The sequence below is a fragment of the Dasypus novemcinctus genome, chromosome 5 (assembly GCF_030445035.2).
Source record: "Dasypus novemcinctus isolate mDasNov1 chromosome 5, mDasNov1.1.hap2, whole genome shotgun sequence".
Classification (NCBI taxonomy): domain Eukaryota; kingdom Metazoa; phylum Chordata; class Mammalia; order Cingulata; family Dasypodidae; genus Dasypus; species Dasypus novemcinctus.
Window position 1 is genome coordinate 79849309 of NC_080677.1, and position 24644 is coordinate 79873952.

At 38.4% G+C, this 24644-nt stretch overlaps 1 protein-coding gene across 20 annotated transcripts in view; it reads right to left on the minus strand.

Annotated features, from left to right (window-relative positions):
- The window catches only part of SRPK2 (SRSF protein kinase 2), a 272440-nt gene that overhangs the window by 37856 nt on the left and 209940 nt on the right, over positions 1 to 24644 (minus strand). For all 20 annotated transcript variants that reach the window (XM_071215200.1, XM_058297131.2, XM_058297136.1 and 17 more), the window contains 4 exons: positions 9492 to 9643; positions 7458 to 7566; positions 6634 to 6721; positions 2829 to 2916 (listed from right to left, as the gene is read on the minus strand). In XM_071215200.1, the coding sequence (XP_071071301.1) occupies positions 2829 to 2916; positions 6634 to 6721; positions 7458 to 7566; positions 9492 to 9643 (437 nt within the window). The remainder of the gene's footprint in view (positions 1 to 2828; positions 2917 to 6633; positions 6722 to 7457; positions 7567 to 9491; positions 9644 to 24644) is intronic.

Consider the following 24644-nt stretch of genomic DNA (forward strand, 5'->3'; position numbering starts at 1 on the left):
GACGAAAGTTAGTAACAGGCATAGAAGTACAAGATTTTTAACCTATGACCTCAGTCTTCTCAAATCACTGACAAACCTGGAATATGATAGTTTCTGAGCACTTTTTTTAAACAGCAAAAATAACCGCACAATGCATATACCAAAAAAACTCCATTTACCCACAAATCAAGGGGTTTTTCCAAAGAAACCCTCTCTGTGTCACTGTCTCAGGAACAGCACTTGCAGTGCTGAGGTACGAGGAGGGACTACCTCCCCCTAAACAAGCAGGATCACTTGGAGAAGCCAGGGCAGAAAAAATCAGCTCTATCTCCCTACTCACCTATCAAGAGAGAAAAAACACTCAGCAGTTAGCAGAAACTGATCTTGAGGCAAATGGTAAGGTGACATCAGCAACTGGTGCTTTCTAGTATCCTTAAGCCCAATCTCTAGAAGAAATACAAAGGCCCCTGAAATAAAGAGGAAGGTTTGAGAATGGAATGCTTCCCTAAGGGATCATGTCCCAGTAGGTGCAGATGCTAGGTATCATTTGGATTGAACCTGGCAGAAGACCTTGCACTTATAGACTTCTGGGAGCTTGAGAAGGTCAAATATTGAAATGCCAGCTCTATTCAACATGATATAAAGGAAAGAGCAAAAGATCAGGAAGAAGAAAGAAGAACTTGGCTCTCGGCATCCCCTTGGCACTCATAAGTGACATGGTTTTTTAACTGAGCAGTCCAATATTCCTGAACCTTGGGAAATAAAGGTATCATCTATCCCAGGCATATAAAGGGCTATCTCAGAAGATTCAATATGAAAATACGGAAAGAATACTCTGGAAACTGAAGATACTAATCGCTTCTCCCCACTTGTGCCATTTTTCAGCTCTAAGCTACAGACCTTGGACTACTTTGCTCTCTGTCATTTCTTCTCTGGGACTACCCTTAACAACTCCCCAGGCAGAAGGAGAATAAGGAAGTTCCTTTCCACAACCCCAATTACCTTTTCCTGAGACCTTTAAAACAGCAGGCACTCGAACAACTTAACAGCAGCCAAATCAGATTCAATAATTCTCCAAAAAGAAGGGGAAATCATGTGATGCCCTTATTTATCTTCTTGCTAAGATATGTGTCTTAATCTTTTTGTTTTGTTTTGTTTTTACGTGTCTTAATTTTAACAGGACCAAGAATTAGGATGAATGCCTCTCCTTAAAAAGCAGGAGGAACATCTAACTTTACAATTGACCTAGAATTTCTTTCACTTTTAAGAATCATTAATTCCCATCACGGCAATTTCTTTTTGTGAAAAAAAATGTTCTGCATTATATTTTAATGAAAAAAAAAGAAAAATATAAAACAATTTAATATTTAAACAACTAAAGTTAAGTTGGTATAAATTTATGGGAAGAAAGGAGATGACTCTAGATTAAGAGAAATTCAGGGGAAGACAACTTTGTTGAAATGTGATTCAAACATGTCTTTATAAAAAGTAATTTTTGCAATAACTGAGGTACTAAGGAATTAAAGTTATAGGGTGAATTAATGGCTTTATGACAATGTGAAAAAGGCTATGTATTTTAAAAGATGCAAACTGACATTAGTAGAGGTGTAAGGGGATGATGTCTAGAATTTGATTAAAAATAATTCAGGAAAAGAAAGGACAGGTAATACAACTTACTAAATTTGGGTGACAGGTTTATAAAATTAATGCTTATTCTACCTTTTTATTTATGTTTGAAAATTTTCCTAATAAAACAATTTTGCAGAAAAATGAGAGATCTTTTTCAAAAAGCACTAGCTTATGACAGATTTACAAACTAATGCAGAAAATGTATCATTTTACTTTTATTGGGCTTTTTATTCCAATATAGATAAATGGAGAATAAAATAAATGATACCAAAATAGCCATACGCATTGGCAAAATGATGATCCTCTGCAGGAACAATTATATGATGCTGTATCATTTGGAAACAGAATTAGTACTGCATAGTGCTAATAGTATTCAAATGCAATTTTGCTACACAGAGAGCAAAACATTTTTCCTTTTGCTGTCCCGACAAAAGCTTCAACCACACATGGTGTTTTGTACCTATTTCGGCATTCATTGCTCTTGTGGTACACATCATACTTGTGCATTGATTTTAAACGTGCACTGAGAAGTGGGCTTGGCCCAGTGGTTAGGGCGTCCGTCTACCACATGGGAGGTCCGCAGTTCAAACGCTGGGCCTCCTTGACCCATGTGGAGCTGGCCCATGTGCAGTGCTGATGTGCACACGGAGTGCCCTGCCATGCACAGGTGTCCCCCCCGTAGGGGAGCCCCACGCGCAAGGAGTGCGCCCCGAAAGGAGAGCCACCCAGTGCGAAAGAAAGTGCAGCCTGCCTAAGAATGGCGCCGCCCACATGGAGAGTTGACACAGCAAGATGACGCAACAAAAAGAAACACAGATTCCCGTGCCACTGACAACAACAGAAGTGGACAAAGAACAGCAGCAAAAAGACGCAGAGAACAGACAACTGGGGCGGGGGGGAGGAAGGGCAAGAAATAAATAAAAAATAAATTTAAAAAAATTTTTTTAAATAAATAAACGTGCCCTGATTGGAAATCTATACTTCTGCTTACCACTGCAAAGATTATCTTCACCAAAATTAAAGGGAAAAAAGTAATAAATTCCATGCCCCAAACAAAAATTTTTATAAACAAATTTTTATAAGATGAAACTATACCAAAAACTCCAAAAGGCCCTCAATCCAGAAGTGTATACAGGGCTAGATATTTCCATTTTTTGAAGTATAAAGGAAAAAAATATAATTCATCCATCAGATAGTAATACATTTCTCAGAAAGGATACGTATTCCATTCATGCCTGAAATCTTGAAGTCATCAATTAGCTGTACCACCATGTCTTTATTTGGGTCACTGGGATCACTTTCTCGAACCTATACGAAGAAAAACAAATACAAGCCAAAAAAGTTTTAAGATTGAAAATCATTTCCATTATATAAACCAATTTTTTTAATAATAAGACTAATGAGATCTTTTTGGTCTACTTTTTAAATTTTTTCTTGTGGTAAAATACACATAACAAAATTTCCCATTTTAACTATTTTTCAGTTTACAATTCAGTGGTATTAATTACATTCACAGTGCTATGGAACTATCACATTTAACCATTTCCAAGACTTTTTCATCGTCCCAGAAACTCCATACCCATTAATCAATAACTCCCCATTCTGCCTCCTCCCAGTACATGGTAATAACCTCCAATCCATTTTTCTGTCTTTATGAATTTTATTGTACATACCTCATATAAGTGTAATCATACAACATTTGCCATCCTTTTTTGTCTAGTTTATTTCATTTAGCAATTTTGTAAGGTTCATTTATATTGTAGCATGTACTTCATGGCTTTTAGTGGCTAACACTTCACTGAACATATATCCCACATTTTATTTATGCATTCATAACTTGATGGGCACCATGGGCTGTTTCTACCTTTTGGCTATTGTGAATAATACTGTTATGAACACTTGTGTACAAATATGTTTGATTTCATCTTTTCAATACTAACAGGTATAAACCTAGGAGTGAAATTACTGGGCCCTACAGTAATAATTCTATGTTTAATTTTCTAAGGAACCACTAAACTGTGGCAGTTTGAGTTTATTTATGAACGCCCAAAAAGATAAGGATTATGTTTATAAATTGGTTGTGTTCCTCTGGGTGTAATAACCTTTGACTGTATAAAGATTAGGGCTTTGATCCAACCAGCCAGTAGGGTGAAACTCAGGTTAAGCCCCTGTCCCTTGGTGGGCTGATGTGAACAGGCACTCACTCACAAAGACACAGAAGATACACAGAGAGAGAGCTCCACAGACACAGAAAAGGAGGTAACTTTGATCCTGTGGCCCCAGGAAGAGAGATGAGCTGGTCACCTGACAGTCCGCAGCTGAGTCTGGAAAGAAGCCCTATGCCAGTCTGTAACTGAGAGAGAGGCTGAACCCTCACAGTGATAACCTTCCATCTTGCTTCAACACGCAGCAACTGACTTGGGTGAGAAAGTACCTTTTATGGTTCCTTTAGTTGGACTCTTCGTGTTCCTATAACTGTAAGCTTTTACCCAAAATAATAACCTTTAGAAAAGTCAACAGATTTCTGGTACTTTGCACCAGCACCCCTTTGGCTGACTAATATACTTTTTCACAGAGGATGCACCATTTTACATTCCCACCATCAACATACAAAGGTTTCAATTTCTTTCCAACTTCACCTACTTCATTATTTTCTTTTTTTTTTTTTTTTTCATAATAGTTTTACCCAAAGGGTATGAAGTGATATCTCATTGTGGTTTTGACTGGCATTTACCTAATTTATGATGTTGAGTATCTATTCAGGTTATTAAATTCTTTCCAGATACATGATTTGCAATTATTTTCTCCCATTTTGTGGTTTTTTTATTAGTCAGCCAAAGAGGTGCTGATGCAAAGTACCAGAAATCTGTTGGCTTTTATAAAGGATATTTATTTGGGGTAAAAGCTTATAGTTACAAGGCTGTAAAGAGTTCAACCCAAGATTATTTCCTCACCAAATTCTGTTACTATGTGCTGAAGCAAGATGGTGGGCGACATCTGTGAGCGTCCAACCTTCCTCTTTCCTCTTAAGGTTCTGTGGACCTAGCTTCTTCCAATTTCAACTGTAGGATGGAGGGCTCATTTCTTCCCAGGCCTTCTTAGCTGCTCAGGGCTCTAGCCTCTTCAGCTGCAAACTATCAGGCGGATGGCTCAGCTTTCCCCAGAGTCCCAGGATCAAGTTCTCTCCTCTGCCGTGTCTACAGAGCTTTCTCTATTCTGTATCTTCTGTCTTCTTGACTAAGTGTCCATTTATATAGCCACTGTGGGGGCAGGGACTCAATCCTGGGTGTCCTAATGATATGGTTGAATCAAAGCCCTTGATTTAATCAAGTGAACCTGAATTTAAATCAGAGGGTATAATGCCCCAAGGAACAGACTAGTTTATAAAAATAATCTGTATCTTTTTTTGGAATTCATAAATAATATCCAACTGCCACATCTTTCCACACTCTTGATAATGTCCCTTGGTGCACAAAAATTTTTAATTTGCTGAAGTCCAATTTATCTCATTTTTTTTCTTTTGTTGCTTGTGCTTTTCGTGTCATATCTAAGTATCCAATGCCAAATCCAAGGTCATGAAGATGTACCCCTATGTTTACTTCTAAGAGATTTATGGTTTCAGCATTTATATTTTTGACATTAAGTTATTTTTTAATTCATTTTTGTATATAGTATGAGGTGGAGGTCTAACTTCATTCTTCTACATGTGTAAAACCAGTTGTTCCAGATCCATTTGTTGAAAAGACTCTTCTTTCCTCACTGAATGGAGTTGGCACCCTTGTCAAAAATAAGCAGGCCATATATAATGTGAGTTTATTTCTGGACTATTCCATTGATCTGTATGTCTATCCTATGTACCACACTGTTTTTGTTATTGGAGCTTTACATGAAGTTTTAAAATGAGGAAGAATGTTGCTTTTCTTTTTCAAGAATGTTTTGGCGTCCCTTGTCATTCCATATGATTGTGAGAGTAGGTTCTTCTACTTTTGCAGAAAAGACTGCTGGAAAAAAATTTTTTTAAGGAGGTACCAGGATTGAATCTGGGACCTCGTAAATGGGAAGTAGGCACTCAAACACTGCTACACCTGCTCCCCATGACTGTTGCAATTTTGATAGAGACTGCAGTGAATCTATAGATTACTTTGGGTAGAATTGACATCCTAAAAATACTGTTTCCCCATTCATGAACACAGGTGTCTTTCCATTTACTTAGGTCTTTAATCTCTCTCAGCAATGTTTTATAGTTTTCAGTGTATAAAAGCAATTTTGGGGGAACTTTTTATTTTGAAATCATTTCGAAATTACAGGAGAGAGCAGATGTGGCTCAAGTGCTTGATAGCCTGCTTCCCACAGAGGAGGTCCTGGATTCAGTTTCCAGTGCCTCCTCACCAAAAAAAACCCCAAAAAAACAAAAAACAAAAGGAAGCAAAACAAAAAAACCAACTCAGGGGAGCTGATGCAGCTCAGTACTTGAGCACTGGGTTCCCACATTCAAGGTCCTGGGTTCAATCCCATACACTGGTACCTCAAAAAAGAAAAAGGGGGGTGAAAACTAATATAGAAATAATCAGAAAACTCCAATGTACCTGAACCCAGATTATCCCCTTTTATCATTTTGTCACATTTGTTATTTCATTCTTTCTATCCACTTTCAAAAAATTTAAGAGTGAGCTGCACACATCATGCCCTTTTGTTGCTTAATGCATCCAAGTACATAGTCCATGAACAAAGGATATTCACTTATGTAACCATCTTAAATGCAGTTACCAAGTTCAAGAAATTTAACATTGATTTAAAGCATACAGTCTATATTCTAACTTTTCAAATGTCCTGATAATGTCCTTTTGGGCATTTTCTCTTCCATATTAGAGCTAGTCCAGGATCAAAAAAGTAATGTTTTTAAAATAAAAGACTCTGCATTTGAATTTATGAAAATAAATCATTTAATTAATATTACCCAGGAAAATTTCCCAGAAATACCTGAAGCCATTAATTTTTCTGTCATCCAAATTTTTCAGTACTTACACATTTGAGCAATTTTATTTCATCCAAAGCCGTCTCTGTATAATGCTGGGCACTTTTTACAACTTTCATTGCGACAAATCTTTTCCCCCTTTTAAGAAAATACATATTTTTACACGTTATCAACAGAAGAGGTCGTCATTATAATGAGATCTATCCAATCGATAGGAACTTTTAATAAACTTTCCTTAAAATAGTACTTTTCAAACTGTGGGGCCACAGTGGGTCCATTGGACAAATTGATCTATTTTTTTCGTTGTTAATTTGTTCAATTTTTTTTCCCTAATAAAAATTAAATAGCCTGGAAAAATATCAAAATTAGTCACATTCAGGACGGGTATCATCTTCTAACACTTTCTATTTCAGTCATACATATATACACAATACACATGTACATGCGTACTTGGTAGCAATGCAATTTCTTACTATGAGCCACACGTTGTTTTGTGTTGTTTTTAGTTCATTTGCTTGTTTTTTAAAAAGCCAGAAACTCCTACTTTGAAAAGACTATGCATTATTAGCTCATATTTGAGTGTTTTTCTGATACTAATGATTACTAGAAAAATAATATGACCCCAGTGTAAATCAATACCAATGAGTAAATCTGAAAATCAAAATCAGAAAGAAGTTAATATTTTAAGTTACCAGGAAATGAACTTTAACCTAAGGATCAAAAACAAGAGTCTGGCTAAGTGGGGCAGGCCTGTATTAAGCACTTCAAATGCAACAACACAAGTAGGTGTGTCCTTCACCCATTCTTTCATACAAAATTAAGATGTTGAACTAGACCAGTAATCACAATTGCAAAAATGACGAAGAACACTTACTGCATATCCCAGCACAGCCAGACAGTAGAGAAGTGTCCCCATCCTAGCTTCCTAATAACATGATACCGGCCATTGAAGAGGTCTCCAATTTTTACTGGGTGATAGCCTCCTTTGTTGAGGAAAAAGAAGTTTTAATTTTTCAGAAAAATAGTATTAGCTTTTCATCACTTCCTTCATCACTTCCTGATGTCACCACTAAAGACAGTTCCAAATAACTCAATCATATTAAAACCTATTTAACAATATAACTTTTTTTTCAGGAATAGCCTTCATTCCTAAGCCTTCCTATTAGAACTTTTGTTCATTTTAATTTAATTTAAAATGGCAATGAAGCATTCAGCACTCCTTAATAATTTTACTCTTTATATATAAGTCTCGGTGTACATTAACTCTTAAAAATCTACAAACAACCTTCCCTTTCTTCTCAGTTATAAGTTTAACATCTTTTTGGATCTGTACGTGACAACTCACCAAAACAAGAGATTTTTACCCTGCATATTATCACACTAATAGTTTATTTATAACCAGAAAGATTTGTATATTGTATGCCTTAATTTACCCTCCAAAAGAGTTTGCTCATTCTCACCCCACTTCCTCCAACCTGACACTCGTACCTGGAAACCCACTGCTTAGAAATGAGGAAATCAGTCGAGAAGGGAGAGTGGGTACAGTCTTAAGATGTACAGGTTGGGTGAGGGTGCCTAATGACATCTAGCATTAAAAGATCTTCAATGTGCATTCTTAAGTAAAATAAGCAGACTACAAATCAGCATTGTACAATAGGATCCCATTGTTGTGAACACACAAGAAAAAGTCTTTAAGGATATGGTATTAATAAGAGACATCTCTAGATACAAATCAGACTTTTAGTCATTTATTTTTACACATTTTATCTATATTTTTACTTTTTTCAAAAACAATACTTTTCTACCGTTTTACTTTGTAAACAGATTTTTTATTCTTTTATCTGGCATGCACTGTTTTTTATTAAAAAAAGTTCTCATTTTTTAAACCTGCAAAATTCTTACAATTCACGCATGAAGAAGATAATCAATGACTAAGATACTGCAGAGCCAAAGAATCATTTAATGCTTTATTCTTAAGTTATAAAGAATCTGATTTACATTTTCTTTAATCTATAGCAAACAAACTGTCTCACCAACCATTGAGAAGCTCAGGATTCCAGAGTATGAGAATTTTCTATTAGAGATAAAATTAGAGGGAATTAAAGTCCAAATGGGTAACTGAAGTAACAAAGAGGCAGCCAAATGGACCCAGCAACTGCCCTTTTTCCTAGATCTTCGGAGTCCTGTCTAAACAAAGCATAGTGTCTGGATAATACTGTTCTCAATACTCCTCACAGAACATGCTTGCACTTTAGGAGTTAAAACTTAGCTGCATGCTTTTGGTCTTTACAGAGCAGCAATACAAGAGCTCTCTACTTGAATAGTTTTTATGTCTTCAGTGAAATCAGAGCTGAAAATGTAGCCCACTATGTCACACAGTGTCAGCATCTGCAGAACGTCATGTTCATTGAGGACAATCCCAGGAAAAAGTCTATCTCTATAAACAAAATTTGCATGCTTTCTTTCCGTACCCAATGAATGTAATTCAATGCTATACAGAGAGAGGAACAGTCCCCCTTTAGCCTTAGCAGCTAGAAAACTTAAATCCAAATACAGTGCACACAGTTATAATTAGCTCCCTCAAGAGCCTGGTACCTTCTAGTTCCTATGCTCTTTTTAGATGATTTATTATGATTTTATCCTTAATTGTCCTGTTTTAGACTATCTTTAATTGTGTTAACAGACTGAAAACCTTTTTCTTACATTTTCCTATCCCTTATAACCTCTTAGATTTCCTGGTATCATTCTATACTTAAAGATCTAAGATTTTAAACTGATACTGACACAAGGAGGCTGATATAATAAAGACCAAGCTTGTGCCACTAACTCCCCTCCATTCCCCTAACAAAGCCCTGGGTAAGCCAGTCAAGGCAAGGCAAGCACCACACTGCTCTGTTTAGCGCCTCACCTTTGCAGTAGTCTGCAGGGTCCTCTTGCTCCTCATCATCTGATCCCAGGATCTCCTCCTCCGGCTCTGGGGGAGTGGGGTCTGGCAGAGGTGGTGGTGGTGGTGGTGGCGGTGGTGGAGGGACTAAGGGAGCTTTCTGTTGAGGCTCCGGCCTGAAACAGTGAGGAAAAAATTCCTATTTACTTCAAAGTAAATCTTGCATGATGGACACACTTGAGTTTCTGAATGTGGGGGAAAATAAAAGTTGCCACACATTAAGAAGGTATCACCTCATCTATTTTAGCTGAAATCAATTCCCCTACTAGCCAGGGAATATTTTTGTAGGCATGTTTTCACTCAGCATTTCAATACTTCTTAAGTCCTGCCAATGTTATGAAATGTAAGTGAAATGAAGGAATATTCCATGATATACATTGTTAGGGACTGAATCATGTCCCTACTAAAGGCACCCATGGTCCCATGGGTGTGAATCAATTTATAAATAGGATCTTTGAAGATTTTACTAGTTAAGGTGTATCCAAAATGAATGAGGGTGGACCTTAATCCAATATGGCTGAAGCTCTCCCTTATAAGCAACAGATACTGGACACAAAAGAGACGCTACGGGGAACAGCCAGAAGCTGGAAATCAACAGAATCCAGTAGAGAAAAGAGAAGATGCTGCCATGTGCCTTTAGGAACCCTAAGACTGCTGTCCAGCCAGAAGATACCAACCCAGGGAGGAAGCAAGCCTTGAGCCTCTGAACTGTGAACCGAGTTTCCTATTGTTAGACCAATGCGTCGTCTGGTATTTGTTTTAGCAGCTGGGAAAGAAGACATACAGACAGCCGTAATAATTGGAAAAGATCCCACAAAGATTACATACACAAGGAATCCCTAACTTAGAGGGGTTTGTTTTCCATTATTTGAATGTCATAACTGTTTTACCCATGGGAACAGAATAGGATAACCACCATGCAGGATAACTCATAGAAGTTTACTAATATATACTATAGGTGAAGTACAGTGATTGTCTTTAAGAAATTCAGGTATATTGTCAAGCTTGCTTATCAAGAAGACTGTCTAAAACTGGAAATTAAACAAAAAAAAACACTGTTAGCCAAATGCAAATATAATCCATACACTAATGCAATGTTAAATGGTGTTTAGTACTTTTTTTTAAAATACAGGACAACATAACACAAAAAGCAAATAATTTGAGAACTTAGAGATACAGGCTTTTGCTCAGCTATCTAACATAATTCACAGACATATTAAATACATTTGCTTCATGTAAAGTATTCATAAGAGGATTCTATAAAATCAAGGTTTCCACTACTATAAAACTTAGCTATTTCTAACTATGTCTCAAATGTGGAAACTTAAGTTTAAAGTTTCAACATGGATGCCAAAAACACATCTCTCCCCAAAGCCGCCCTCCGCCCTGTCAAAGGCATCCGCATTGCATTCCCTGGCCTGCTCACAAGCATGCAGTGGCAAGGGTAAGGAGGGTCAGGGTGATGATGACATCCCCAAAGCCAGCACCAGTGGGGTGAACTGAGTCTCCAGGGTGGAGAGGTGTCATTTTTGTGACTGCTCAGTAACCAATCTCCCTTCTAACAATACCTGGATTTTCTCTGGGGGGCACTTCTACTCCCTCCAGTACAGAAGGCTGGTTCCATACTCTTTCTCCCCTCACTCTAGTATAGTGCAGGGCACACAGCCAAAAGCTCACTCTCGAGCCTAGAATTTGAGGTCAGCCGTTGCAGGGGCAGAGGCTCATCAGTAGAAGACATTATCACAGAGGCTCAAGGGGTACTGCTCTGAAAGCTGCCCGTTTAAAACTGGACCCCTAATTCCCTGACAATTCTGAGAGTCCCCAAATAGCTTCCAGTACATTACCTTTAGCTTCATCTAGCCATGGCCCTGAGAGTAAAGGGTGGAGATCACACACCATGGTAACTTGAAGGGCAAATGCTGGCAACTCTAACTACCTTTGACAGGACTATCAAAGAATGTTTATAAGGTGGAAATTATTTGTATTGATTTCTACTTGCAGAATATATGAAGACTTAAGCTACAGTGCCACTTCCCCCCTCCCCCCCAGCCCCCGGTGGCAGACACTGGGAGAGGGTGGTGTTTACCATTCCTCATGATGGAACAATGGAAGGGAATAATCACAACCAAACACCCATGTCACTTCCAAAATACATCCAAAAATTCCAACAGACCTTATGGTACCGCAATAATCATTTCTGGCTTCCTGGCAGCAATGTAAAATGTTTGTGTTCTTTTCAACAGACCTCCCCTTATGGAAAGCAGAATGGCCTTGGGTAAAAAGAGCTGAGTTCAGAGGCAGAAGAGGAATCAAAATAATTTTATCACCTCCTCAAAGGGCAGAGGTTAGTGATGTGGAAAAAGATATCAACTTTCCTCTTAAGAGATGTGGGAAGAATCTATTTGACAAATTTGCTCAATTAGATATACCTTGAAAGTTGGCTGTTTCTTCCAAATTTAGATATTTTGCATGGAAAACTGAGGAGACCACTGCTGCATTAATACTTTCTAGTGCAGGGCGTCTCAACCTCAGCACCTACTTACATCTGGGACTGAATGACTCTTTGCTGGAAGGGCTATCCTGCGAACTGGAGGATGTTCACCACAGCCCTGAACCTGACCCACCAGAGGCCAGGAGCACTCCCTTCGATGTGACCATCAAAAATGTCTCCAGACTTTGACAGGCGACCCTTGGGAGGCAAAATCATCCTGGGTGAGAACCACTGCACTAGGGTAATTTTCTAAATACAGTACCTGTGGTAATAGAGCAGATTCTCATTTTCAGGGTCCCACCTTCTCTCACTTGAGAGGGTCAGGTTATCTTTACTGTAACGTGTCTCTCACTCATTCTTTCACCCACTTGGTGAACTGCCCAGCTTTCTTACACAATTCTTAAACCCTCTGGTCTAAGAGAGCAGGCACTTCTGATTCCACCAGTGAGCACCACATTGAACAGGCAGAAAGAAAACTCCCCAAAAGCCAGCTATCACAAGCTAAAATACCCTAAAACAGAGTACCCTGAAGTACAAAGGAAGTTGCCTAATGTTGATACACTATTTCAACTGGCTATCGTATCAAAACATCTAGAACTGTACTATCTAATACGGTAGCCCCTGGCCATATGTGGGTACTGAGCACTTGAACCGTGGCAGATGTAAACTGATACGTGCTGAAGGGGTAAAATACTTTTTAAAAATCACTTGAGTGATTTCCAAGATTTTAAGAAATGGAAAATATTTCATTAATAATTTTTTATTTACTGCATGAAAAATAATATTTTGGACATCCTAAATTAAAATACACAATCAAAATTAATCTCGCCTGCTTCTTTTTAGTTTTCTAAATGTGACTACTAAATCATTTAAAATTATTATAAATACGGTCACATTATATTTCTACTGGACAGCACTGTTCTATAGCCTTCAGGTTCACTGCTATACCAGAGGAGCACCTCGACCTTACATTCAGAGATTGCTGGTCACACCAGTGATTATCACTTTTAAGGGTTTTAAGGGTTTCTCCTAATGACCTGTTTCACATCTATCACCAACTCTCAATTCAGTCAGTTCATCACAGCACATATTTTCTCACTACAGGTAATAGCCCAAAACTTGTAGTGCCAGTCACTAATACTTTTTCACCCCATCTATAGAGTGCATATAAAGAATACAGGTAAATTTCTCCTAGGGCAGATGTATGCAAGAATGAACAATGCCACACCAACTGAGGATGGGATCTTCTAAACTGGTTGGAGGTACTTCTATAGTAATTCCAAGCCTGGTTAAATCTCACCTGTCTAAAAGACAAACAGTTAACAGGTTATTTCACAAAGTATATCCTCATGAAATATATCAACAGATTAAAAAACCGAAACAGAAGAATTTCCATCAATTATAATGGAAAAGCCATCAAGAAGCTATTTTAAGTAAGTATTACTGGAGGCATCTAAGAAGTTATGCGGAGGGGGATAGAGGAGAGAAACCATATATATCTTAGATAATGGTGCCAAGACAATTAAGCTAGGAAAAGAATACTGTTTTCAACAAATGGTGTTGGGATGAACAACTGTTCTTCTGCATGCAAAAGAATAAGGTTGGACCCCTAAATCACATAAAAGTGAACTCAAGATGGATCAAAGACCTAAATGTTAGAGCTATAATCTATAAAACTCCAAGAATAAAGCATAGCAGTACATCTTCATGACCTCGAGTTAGGCAATGGTTTCAGGTATGACATAATTAAAAATAAAAGAAAAAAAAAAGAAATAGACTTCCTCAAAAACTTTTGTATTTCAAAAGGCATTGTTAAATATGTAAAAAGAGAACACAGTGTATAGGAGAAAATAACTGTAAATCATATAGCTCATTAGTGACACGTATACAGAATATATAAAGAACTCTTACAACCCAACAATAAAAGGAAAAATAACCTAACTCAAAATAATGGGCAAAGGATTTAAACAGACACTACTTCAAAGAAGACATTAAAAATGAAAAGATGTTCAACATAATCATTAGGGAAATGAAATCAAAACCACAATAAGGTATCAATTCACACCCACTAGGATGGCTATAACAAAAAAGACAGATGATAACAGGTTTGCAAGAATGTGGAGAAATTGGAATCCTTGCATTACAACTCATTGCAGGTGAGAATGTAAAATAGTTTAGCCACTTTGGAAGATAGTTTGGCAGTTCCTAAAAAATTTAAACATAAGAGTTACCATGTGACCCAAAGAAATGAAAACATGTCTACACAAATCTTGTGAATGGTGATAGCAGCATTATTCATAATAGTCAAAAAGTGGAAACCCAAATGTCCATCAACTGATTACTGGATAAATAAAATGTAATATATCCTTACAATGGAATATTACTCAGAAATAAAGAAAATGAAGTACTGATACACGCTACAACACAAATGAACCATGAAAACATGCTAAGTGCCAAATATGCAGATAAGGAAAATTTGCAGAGAGAGAATACATTATTAGTTGGTTGCTTGGGACTTGGGAAGGTTGGGGAGCACTGACTGCTAATGGGTACAGTGTTTCTTTTAGGAGGTATGGAAATGGTCTAAAATTAGAGTGTGGTGATGGTTGCACAGTCCTGTGAATATACTAAAAACAAAGAAATGCACTTTAAATGGGAACTGCGTGATATATTATCTCAAAAGTTGTTAAAAAATTTTTAAAAACCACATATATTTTAAAAAGTTAAAGGAAACAGGTCAAAAGTAATAATCTAGTTCCTTGAATTTAGATATTCAAAATATTATCATCTAACATGTCATAAAAATAAAATATATTAATGAGGAAAGAAACCCCACATATATCTAAATACTTTTTTTTTTAAGATTTTATTTCTCTCCCTTACTGTACCCTCCCCACCACCACCCCAGTTGTCTGTTCTCTGTGTTCACTGACTGTGTGTTCTTCTGTGCCTGCCTGCATTCTTGTCAGCAGCACCGGGAATCTGTGTCTCTTTGTTGTGTCATCTTGCTGCGTCAGCTCTCCATGTGTGCGGTGCCACTCCTGGGCAGGCTGTCTTTTTCACGTGGTGCAGCTCTCCTTACAGAGCACATTCCTTGCACATGGGGCACCCCTACACCTGCGTGGCACGGCACTCCTTGCTCAAGGCAGCACTGCGCATGGGCCTGCTCACTATACAGGCCAGAAGGCCCTGGGTAGCGAACCCTGGACGTCTTACATGGTTAGGAGGACGCTCTATCAGTTCAGCCACATCCACTTCCCTATATACTCTTTTAATGTCCAACTTTTTTACCATTATAAAGTATAGGCTTCCAAGAAGAATAAGAAACCACATTTAGATTTATGCAATATACGGTTTCCTTTATAACAGCCCTGCTCCATTTAAAGTGAAAAGTAATATCTAGTTCTTTGAGATTTTGTCTAATTGTCTAAAGTTTATACAAGGTGCTAATTTAAGATTGTGTTTTCATATAACATAAAGAAAACGTACCATTTCAACAACTGAAACAAAAAATTTGGAAAGCAAAACGTCAACCAGCCACTTACTTTTTCCACAGAGAATTATATTTGCGGAAAGTGGACTTGGCCCAGTGGTTAGGGCGTCCCTCTACCACATGGGAGGTCCAAGGTTCAAACCCCAGGCCTCCTTGACCCGTGTGGAACTGGCCTATGTGCAGTGCTGATGCGCGCAAGGAATGCCCTGCCACACAGGGATGTCCCCCGCACAGGGGAGCCCCACGTGCAAGAAGTGTGCCCCGTAAGGAGAGCCGCCCAGCGCGAAAAAAAAAACTTCAGCCTGCCCAGGAATGGCACTGCACACATGGAAACTGACACAGCAAGGTGACGCAACTAAAAGAAACACAGATTCCTGTGTCGCTGACAACAGAAGCGGACAAAAAACAACACGCAGCAAATGGAGACAGAGAACAGACAACTGGGGGGGGGGGATAAATAAAAATAAATCTTAAAAAGAAAATTATATTTGCTTTGTCTACGTAAAACACAATAGTCTAATCATTACTCCAAATAGGGCTACAAGAAAAATCACTTAAAAAACACCACCACAATATAATCTTCTTTAAATACAATAGTACAGATTACAACTTATACTAATTAATTTAGCATGTTTTAAAACTTAAGTTTTGTATGTACTTCATATTATATTTTGCGTGTACTCAACTCTATCAGATTAGGGAGGAAACACTGAACAACCTTAGCAAAATGCTTATATATCATCTGTTCTAAATTGCCATAGCAACCAGATGGGAGTTCTGAAATCATCTACCAGCTGCTATGGGATATTTCTTTTGAGCAGAAAAAAGAATAAGTAAACTACATCTGGCAGGAAAAAAAAAGTCCTTTCCTTTGTTATCAGGCTAGATGGCAACTGACACAATATCAGAAATGTAGTTAAAACTAATCTTTAACCACAAAATAAAGGAGCTCTAAATGAATTTGCTCAGGTGGTGTTTTAAGGGAATTCACAGATGTCAAATTTCCTTTCCTTTCCTTTCTTTTCTATCCCCACCCCCAGATCTAAAACTCTCGCTCTCTCTCTTTTTCTCCCTTCCTCCCAGTCGGTTATCAACCTAAGAAATATGCAATCTGGCATTTCTACATAATGATATTCTCAAACAATATATACATTCTCCGAAAATAGCTTATTTAAAGGAGCTGTTAACACTGGGTAAAGCCACACAGGGAAGAAAAAGTCATAAAGATTTCATGTATTCATTTCTAGAGAAATGATAAATTCTAAGCTTTGTGCAAATTAAACCTAAAAGTGAAATTTATACTGTGGTAGGCAGAAGTCTAAGATGAGCCCCAATGACCGTCATTCTTATACAATCCACTCTCTCTCCAACTATTAGTAGATCCAATGAGGAGGATGAGATACCACTCCCATAATTATTTTACATTATATGACAAAAGGGAGGCTATACTGGGTGGGCCTGACTTAATCAGGTAGGCCCTTAAAGGCAGGAGAATTTGCTCCAGTTGGTTACAGAAGAGGAAGCAAGAGAGTCACATTCTAGCTGGAAGAAGGCTAATATCTATGTTGTGAGTTGCTTAATGAGGGCCACATAACAAGGAAACTATAAGTGCAAACTAGTTGTGGGGCGTGCCAGCCAACAAACAGCTAGCAGGAATACAAGGACTTCAGTCCTACAACTGCTTGGAAATTGCAATGGAAAGGAATTCTGCCAACAACTGGTAAGTTTGGAAGAGGGCTCAAGCCCCAGATGAGAACTGCAATCTTAGCCAACACCTTGAATTCAGTCCAGTGAGAATGCAGCTACTCTGTGCCCCGAACTGTGAGTTAATAAACGGGTGTTGTTTTAAGCGGCTATAACTGGTGACATATAAATTAAAAAAACTAATTCAGATGTCCAGTATCTAAGTATTAGAGTATTTCATGTTAAATCATCAGAAGGGAGCCTGAAAAGTAAGATCTGTTTTTAGATTACTGAAACGGCTACAGGAATTAAGAACTCAGATAATCAAGAAATGGAGACTATATTACGTTCAGGTTAAAGAAGGAAAAAAAAAAAACAAAACCACACACAAAAATTATATTCCCCCAATTCAAACATCAGCCAAACAAGAAGATTTAGAGTTTCCTTATTTTCTACGATCATATCGTTACTAGAGTATGAAACACAGCCATATTACAAGTTAGTGAAGATGTAAGTAAATAAGACTTGCTTCCCAACTAATTCACATTTTGGACAACAAAAGAGCTGTTGCTTTAAAAGTTTCATTGCTTTCAGGAAGCAGACTTGGCCCAATGGATAATCCTAAAACGGAGTATATTTCAACAATATAAAGAATGAAGTACTGGGAAGCAGATTTGGCTCAACTGATAGAGCATCCACCTACCACATTGGAAGTCCAGGGTTCATACCCAGGGCCTACTGGCCGCCCACCTGCAGTGCTGATGCACTAAAGGAGTGCCCTGCCATGCAGGAGTGTCCCCCACATAGGGGAGCCCCACGCGCAAGGAGTGCACCCTTTGAGGAGAGCTGCCCCGCACGAAAAAAGTGCAGCCTCCCCAGGAGTGGCACCGCACACACGGAGAGCTGATGCAGGAAGATGATATAACAGAAAGAGACACATATTCCCGGTGCTGGTGACAAGAATGCAAGCGGACAGAGAAGAACACACACAGTGAATGGACACAGATAGCAGACAACGGTGTGGAGGGAGGGAAAATAAACAAAAAAAAATTTTTTTTTAAATTTTTTAATGAAGTACTGATACATACTACACCATGGGTAGTTGAAAATATGGTAAGTCAAAAAAATCAGTCATATTTATATATAATGTCCAGAACAGGCAACCCTATAGAGACAGAAAGTATATTAGTGGCTACTTAGAGCTGGGGGGGGAGAGGGGGAATAAATGGAAAATGATTACTAAAATATTTGGAGTTTCTTTATAGTTTGATGAAAATGTTCTAAAATTAGGTTGGTGGTGATAACTGTACAACTTTGAATACAATGAAATATCATTAAATTGAACACTTTACATGGTCAAACTGTATGGTATGTGAATTAGCTCTCAATGAAGCTATTACAAAAAAGAGAGTGAGGCAACTTTATAAGTACCAATATGAAGGATATCCACTGATGAATGAAGGGGCAGAGCATTGTGCATAGCACTCATCATTTGTTTTACATGGATACACATACAAACACGAGTTATCTACCGCATGTTCAAAGTATCTATATGGAGCAGCCAGAACCTGTCAAAAATGGCTCTCAGCAGGAAAACAAAACAAAATAATGACTGGTGATTAGGGACATGAGTTAACTTTTCATTCTTTAAACTCTTTTCATACTGTCAATTCGGTACCATGTATATGTCTATGGAAATAAATTATTGTGTTTTTTTAATATATAAAGACAAAAAAAGAAAGGAGATCCTGGGAGAGTAGAGCTCTAGGGTGAATTTACAGAAGAACAACAAAGGAAACAAAGGACATAACCAAGTTATGCTTGACTATTTTAGGGCTTGAGAATCAGGGTAAGAATGAAGGACAAATGATGTACACCTTCTGGTAAAAGGGCTGTGGAACAAATCTGAATACTTGTTCCATCACTTAAAAATTCATGAAAGGGAGAAGATGTAGGTCAAGTGGTTAAATGCCTGCTTCTCATGTATGAGGTCCTAGTTTCAATCCCCCGTACCGCCTTAAAAAGAAAAGAAAAGAAAATCCATGAACCAAGCCAGTGGCAACTTCTCTGGAACTCTAATGAAAGTCACAGAGTATTATGGAAATTAAAGGAGACAACATATAAATCCCCTTGCATGGTGACTGTGCATATGGCAGGCATCCAATATAAAAGTTTAACTCTCGCTAACACAGAATTCTGGTGTGAGGTCACAATAAACCTTTTTTCCTAAGGACTCCAATAAATATACCCTGATACATCATGCATAATACTGTCACTCAATCTTTGGGCCCTGTCTGCATATCCTGCCATTCCTCTGTGCGCATATGTGACTATACTAACTGGTCAGCATCAGTTCTACCTCCTAAGGAATTCCTAAGTAACCCCTCTTATTTTTAAGTCTTGTTTAATTAAGAGGCTTATCAAAAAAGCTTCACAAGCATCTGTATTACCATGTATTTCTACAAAGCAATATAACAAAATGGAATCTACTGCTGTTATAATCATCCCTGAAGTAAAACAGAAGTCTAAAATGGATTTTTAAAAATTAGCTATTGGTCCTAGAGAACTCTGTCACATTTTATAATGCAGCAGCAAGAATCCCCCAATTACAGGGACAATGACTAGTGAAGATGATTCACTGATGGGCCCTTGCTACTGATGACTGTGCTTATGAACTTTTACTCTCGAAATAGAAATTTAGCCTAGTATTATAGGGTGCCTAAGAGTTACCTCCTGATAGTCTCCATGTTGCTCAAATGTGGCCTCTCTCTAAGCCAAACTCAGCATATAAATGCAACAATTTCCCTCAGTGTGGGACATGACTCCAAGGGATGAGCCTCCCTGGCACCAAGGGATTATTACCAAGCACCAACTGGCAATGCAACTGGAAAAAGACCTCGATCAAAAGGGGGAAAACGTAAAGACAAATGCGTTTATATGGCTTAGAGACTTCAAAGTGAGCCGGAAGTCATCCCAGAGTTACACTTATGCACATCTCAGCAGGATCTCATTGACAGCCAAAGTAGATACATCCCAAATAGCAGGGTTCTGGAAACATCCAGGCACTATCGTCAGGGCAGACAGCTCAGGAATTTGGTGATGTGCCAGTGGGCTCTACTTTGGAATTTATGCTCCCTAGTATGACAGAGTTGGACTCAGTTGTGGTTTCCCTATACATAGCTCTATTGTCCCTTCTATCTGAACCTATAATTAATACTAGAGTTGGCAAGAATATGTCCAAAAGAATTAAATCTTTGGGTCCTGAATCTCTACTGAGCTGCAACACCCACATTTCAGTTCACTGGACTCATCCAGGACAACTAACAAGGAAGAGATGGTGTACAGCCACCATACCAAGGAACCAGGAGTGTCTATAACTTCAAGCAAGAGAGTCTCATCTATCAGTCAAATGGCATCAAAAGCCCCTCTCAATTAGAAGTGGAGTGGGCATCACCATTCCAGAATCCTCTGGACTAGGGAGTGAACTTTGGACTAAAGTAGACTTACCGGTGTTCTACTATAGACTTATTGTGATTCTACCAATGGAAGAAATTATATTATTGATGTGGAGGCTGTGGCCACTTGGAGGTTCGAAAGGGAGGAAGAGGGAAAAACAGGTGTAATAAAGGGGTGTTCTGGGGACTTGGAAATCATTCTGAATTACAGTGCAATGACAGATACAGACCATTATATATCTTACCATAACCTACAGAATTGTGTGAAGGAGAGTGTAAACTACAATGTAAACTATAATCCATGCTTAGTGGCAATGCTCCAAAATGGGTTCATCAATTCCAATGAATGTAACGCAGTAATGAAGGATGTTGTTAATGTGGGAAAATGTGGGAGGTGTGGGCAGCAAGGCATATGGGAATCCCCTATATTTTTAATGTAACATTTATGTACTCTAAGTACCTGTTAAAAATTGAAATTAAAATTAAAAAATTAACTATTGGGAAGTGGATGTGGCTCAAGCAGCTGGGCACCTGCCTACTACATGGGAGGTTCCAGGTTCGGTTCCTGTTGCCTCCTAAAGGAGAAGAGCAAGACAGTGAGACAGTAGGCTGATGTGACCGGCTGGCACAGGGAGTTGATGCAACAAGATGACACAACAAAGACACCAGCGTGGAAACACAAAGAGAGACACAAGCAGGGAGCAGCGGTGGCTCAAGTGATTGAGTGCCTCCCTCTTACATGGGAGGTCCTGGGTTGAGTTCCCAGTCCTCCCTCCTATTCCTCCCCAAAAAAAGACAAGCAGAGAGCTGACAGAATGCAAACACCAGGTGTGGGGTTATAAATTTTAAAAATCTTTAAAATAAAGAAATATATCACAGCCAAACCAACATGCCCCCACGAGAATAATGTTTTTAAAAAATTAACTTTTAAACAAATTGCTTAACAGATATACTCCATTAATATATGACTTGATGTAACTAGGCATCATGTGACAAGTATAAAGTCAAAAGCAGTTCCCAAATCACCTTTTCATGAGCAACTATTCTACATGATAGGTTCTGCACAGCAAAACTGTTCCCACTTTAAGTCCCTGAAGGAAAATAAAATTTAAAATTGGTGGCACAGAATTTTGGTCACTCAGTGATTTGATTATTAGTCCTCTGTGATACATTTTGTCTCTATGATGCTTTATAATTTCATTCATACATATTCTAAACATCTTAGAAAACAGCTCTATTTTTGAACACTTCTTTCAATTAGCACTAATGCCAATCTTATTCTAGGAATTGCATATAAAGCTCTTCATAGTTGCTGAAGCACATTTTATTCCAGTACCAGTGGCAAATTTCAGAGAGGCAGCCATCTAAGGAGCCCATCAGAAAAACATTTTCCAAGGAAACAACAGGGATTCTGGAGAGACCCAAAAAGATAGGACCAAGAACAAGGTGAAAGTTGGTTAGGATTACAGTTAAGTGACCTGCTGTGTCCAGGGTCAGGCTCTAAGAAGAGACAAAACAGAGAAAGGAGAACCAGACACCAGGGAACAGTCACTGAGATGGACTTGGGATACCATACTTGTACTTGTTCAGATTGGGATGGGGGTACTTCCCCTAAGAATGTGCAATCTCAAGCTTCACCTGTTGTAGAGTGAGCATTTAAATTTATACTAGTGACCCTGTCCTGGAAATCTTAGAATTCCCAGCAGTAACAATCAGGCAAATGTGTTATAACAGTGTTTTAAAAATCAATAAGCAAACAATATCTATGACAAAGCCAAAATAAATAATAAACACAAAATTATATTTCAGAGAGTAATATGAAAGACAGGATACAAAATAAGTATGTGCATAATATTTACAGAAATAAAGGCAGGAAATTAATGCATGAAGAGGAAAAAGAGTGTAAAAACTCATTCTATTGATTAGACCAGTGACTAAAGATGAATCTGAAGAAATCACCTAGAATGCATCACAGAAAGATTACGTAGTTAAAAATATAAAAGAGGGAAGCGGACTTGGCCCAGCGGATAGTGCGTCCGTCTACCACATGGGAGGTCCGCAGTTCAAACCCTGGGTCCCCTGACCTGCGTAGGGGAGCCCCACGTGCAAGGAGTGTGCCCTGAAAGAAAGTGCAGCCTGCCCAGGAGTGGCACCGCACACAGGGAGAGTTGACGCAGCAAGATGACGCAACAAAAAGAAACACAGATTCCTGTGCTGCTGACAACAACAGAAGCGGACAAAAAGGAAGGTTAAGAGCTGGAATAGAGAATAAAAAGGTCTAACTTATCTACTGTTTGGGGTTTCTGAAGATTTGAAAATGGAAGAGAGGCACTATTAGAAGAAATAATAGTTGAGAAATGTCCAGAATTAGTAAAAGACATAACTTTTCAGATTCAGAAAGCACAAAGCATTGGGGGGGGGGGGGGGGGGATCCACCCCAGTACAGTAAAAGTGAAGAATATAATATGAAAGCAAAGAGAAAAAAAAATAGAAAAAACAGGCAGAGAAAAAATTTTTCTACATAAGAATGACAATTACACTGTCATCAGAACTCTCAAAGGAACAAAAGAAGTCAAACAGTAAGGTAATATTATGGAAGTGCTAGGAGCTACTGTCATCCTCAGAGTATAAATCAAGAAATACAAGTGAAGCAAATAAAAATATTTTTAAATTAAAAAAAAAACTGAGTTTACCACCAAAAACACTCTTCTACAGGAACTTCTAAAGAACGTATTTCAGGAAAATGGAAAATTATCATGAAGGTCTGCACTGCAAGAAAAAAGGGTGACTGATAATAATCTAGTAAACTTGTGGGTAAATCAAAACAAACACTAAACGTTTAACTCTATGCTGGCAAAAAATACATGATTAAAATATCTTTAAAATCAAAGAATACCATGGGCACAATTCTAAGCACTATATTTATATGTATTCACTTAATCCTCATACAACTTTATCAGGTAAGTACTAAAAGTCACTCAATTTTACTGGTTAGATACTGAGGCACAGGGGTTAAATAACTTGCTCAAGATCACAGACTCAGTAAACAGAGAACCAAGATCTAAGCTTGTCCCACTAGACAGATAAATCAGAAGTAGTGGAATATTTCCAGACCCAGCTTTCCAGTGGGACTGAATCCCCTGTTGTACAAGTAGACACAGGCGAGTACAACATGGGGTAGATGGCTGACACTTGAGATGGGTTTCTAAACATTTTGGGTGCACACTCACCGAGGCGAGATGAATCATCTGTAGTACTGATATCCCCTCAAGGCATTCAGATTTCCCCAATCAGAGTGTAACTCACTAAGTCTGAGAAGAGGCACAGAAACCTGCATGTCTGATAAGTACCCTAGAGATTTTGACGCGGGTGGTGCAAGGGCCACACTCTAAGTAAGAAACATTATGGGAAGTGGACATGGCTCAAGCAATTGCGCTCCTTCCCACCACATGGGAGGCCTAAGTGCCTCGGACAGCAAGCTGGTGTGACAAGATGATGCAAGAAAAGACACAAAAGGAAAAACATGAGACACAACAAAAGCAAGCAGCAGAGGTTCCTGGTGCTTCCTAAAGAGGATGAGCAGGACAGAGAACTGGCACAACGGGCAGGCATGATGAGATGAAACAACAAGAGACACAAAAGGAAAAACATAACAAAATACACAACAGAGCAGGGAATGGAGGTGCCTTAAGTGATTAGGTCCCTCCCTCCCATATCAGAGGTCCTAGGTTCAGTTCCCAGTGACTCCAAAAGAAGCAAAGATGAACAGACACAGTAAGGGCAAACAATGAGGGGGCAGGGAAAGATAAAGAAAAGAAACATTACTACATGCATATCTAACCAATACAATCATTCTATAGATAGGCTTTAGTCTAATTTTCTATTTGATGTAATGTGGTCACAAACTGCTTTTGTGCTCAGTTTGGCTATTAAGTGTCAAACAATGTACCAGTCTCAAGCTCTTTAAAAGATCACTTTTGTAGAAAGGATAAATT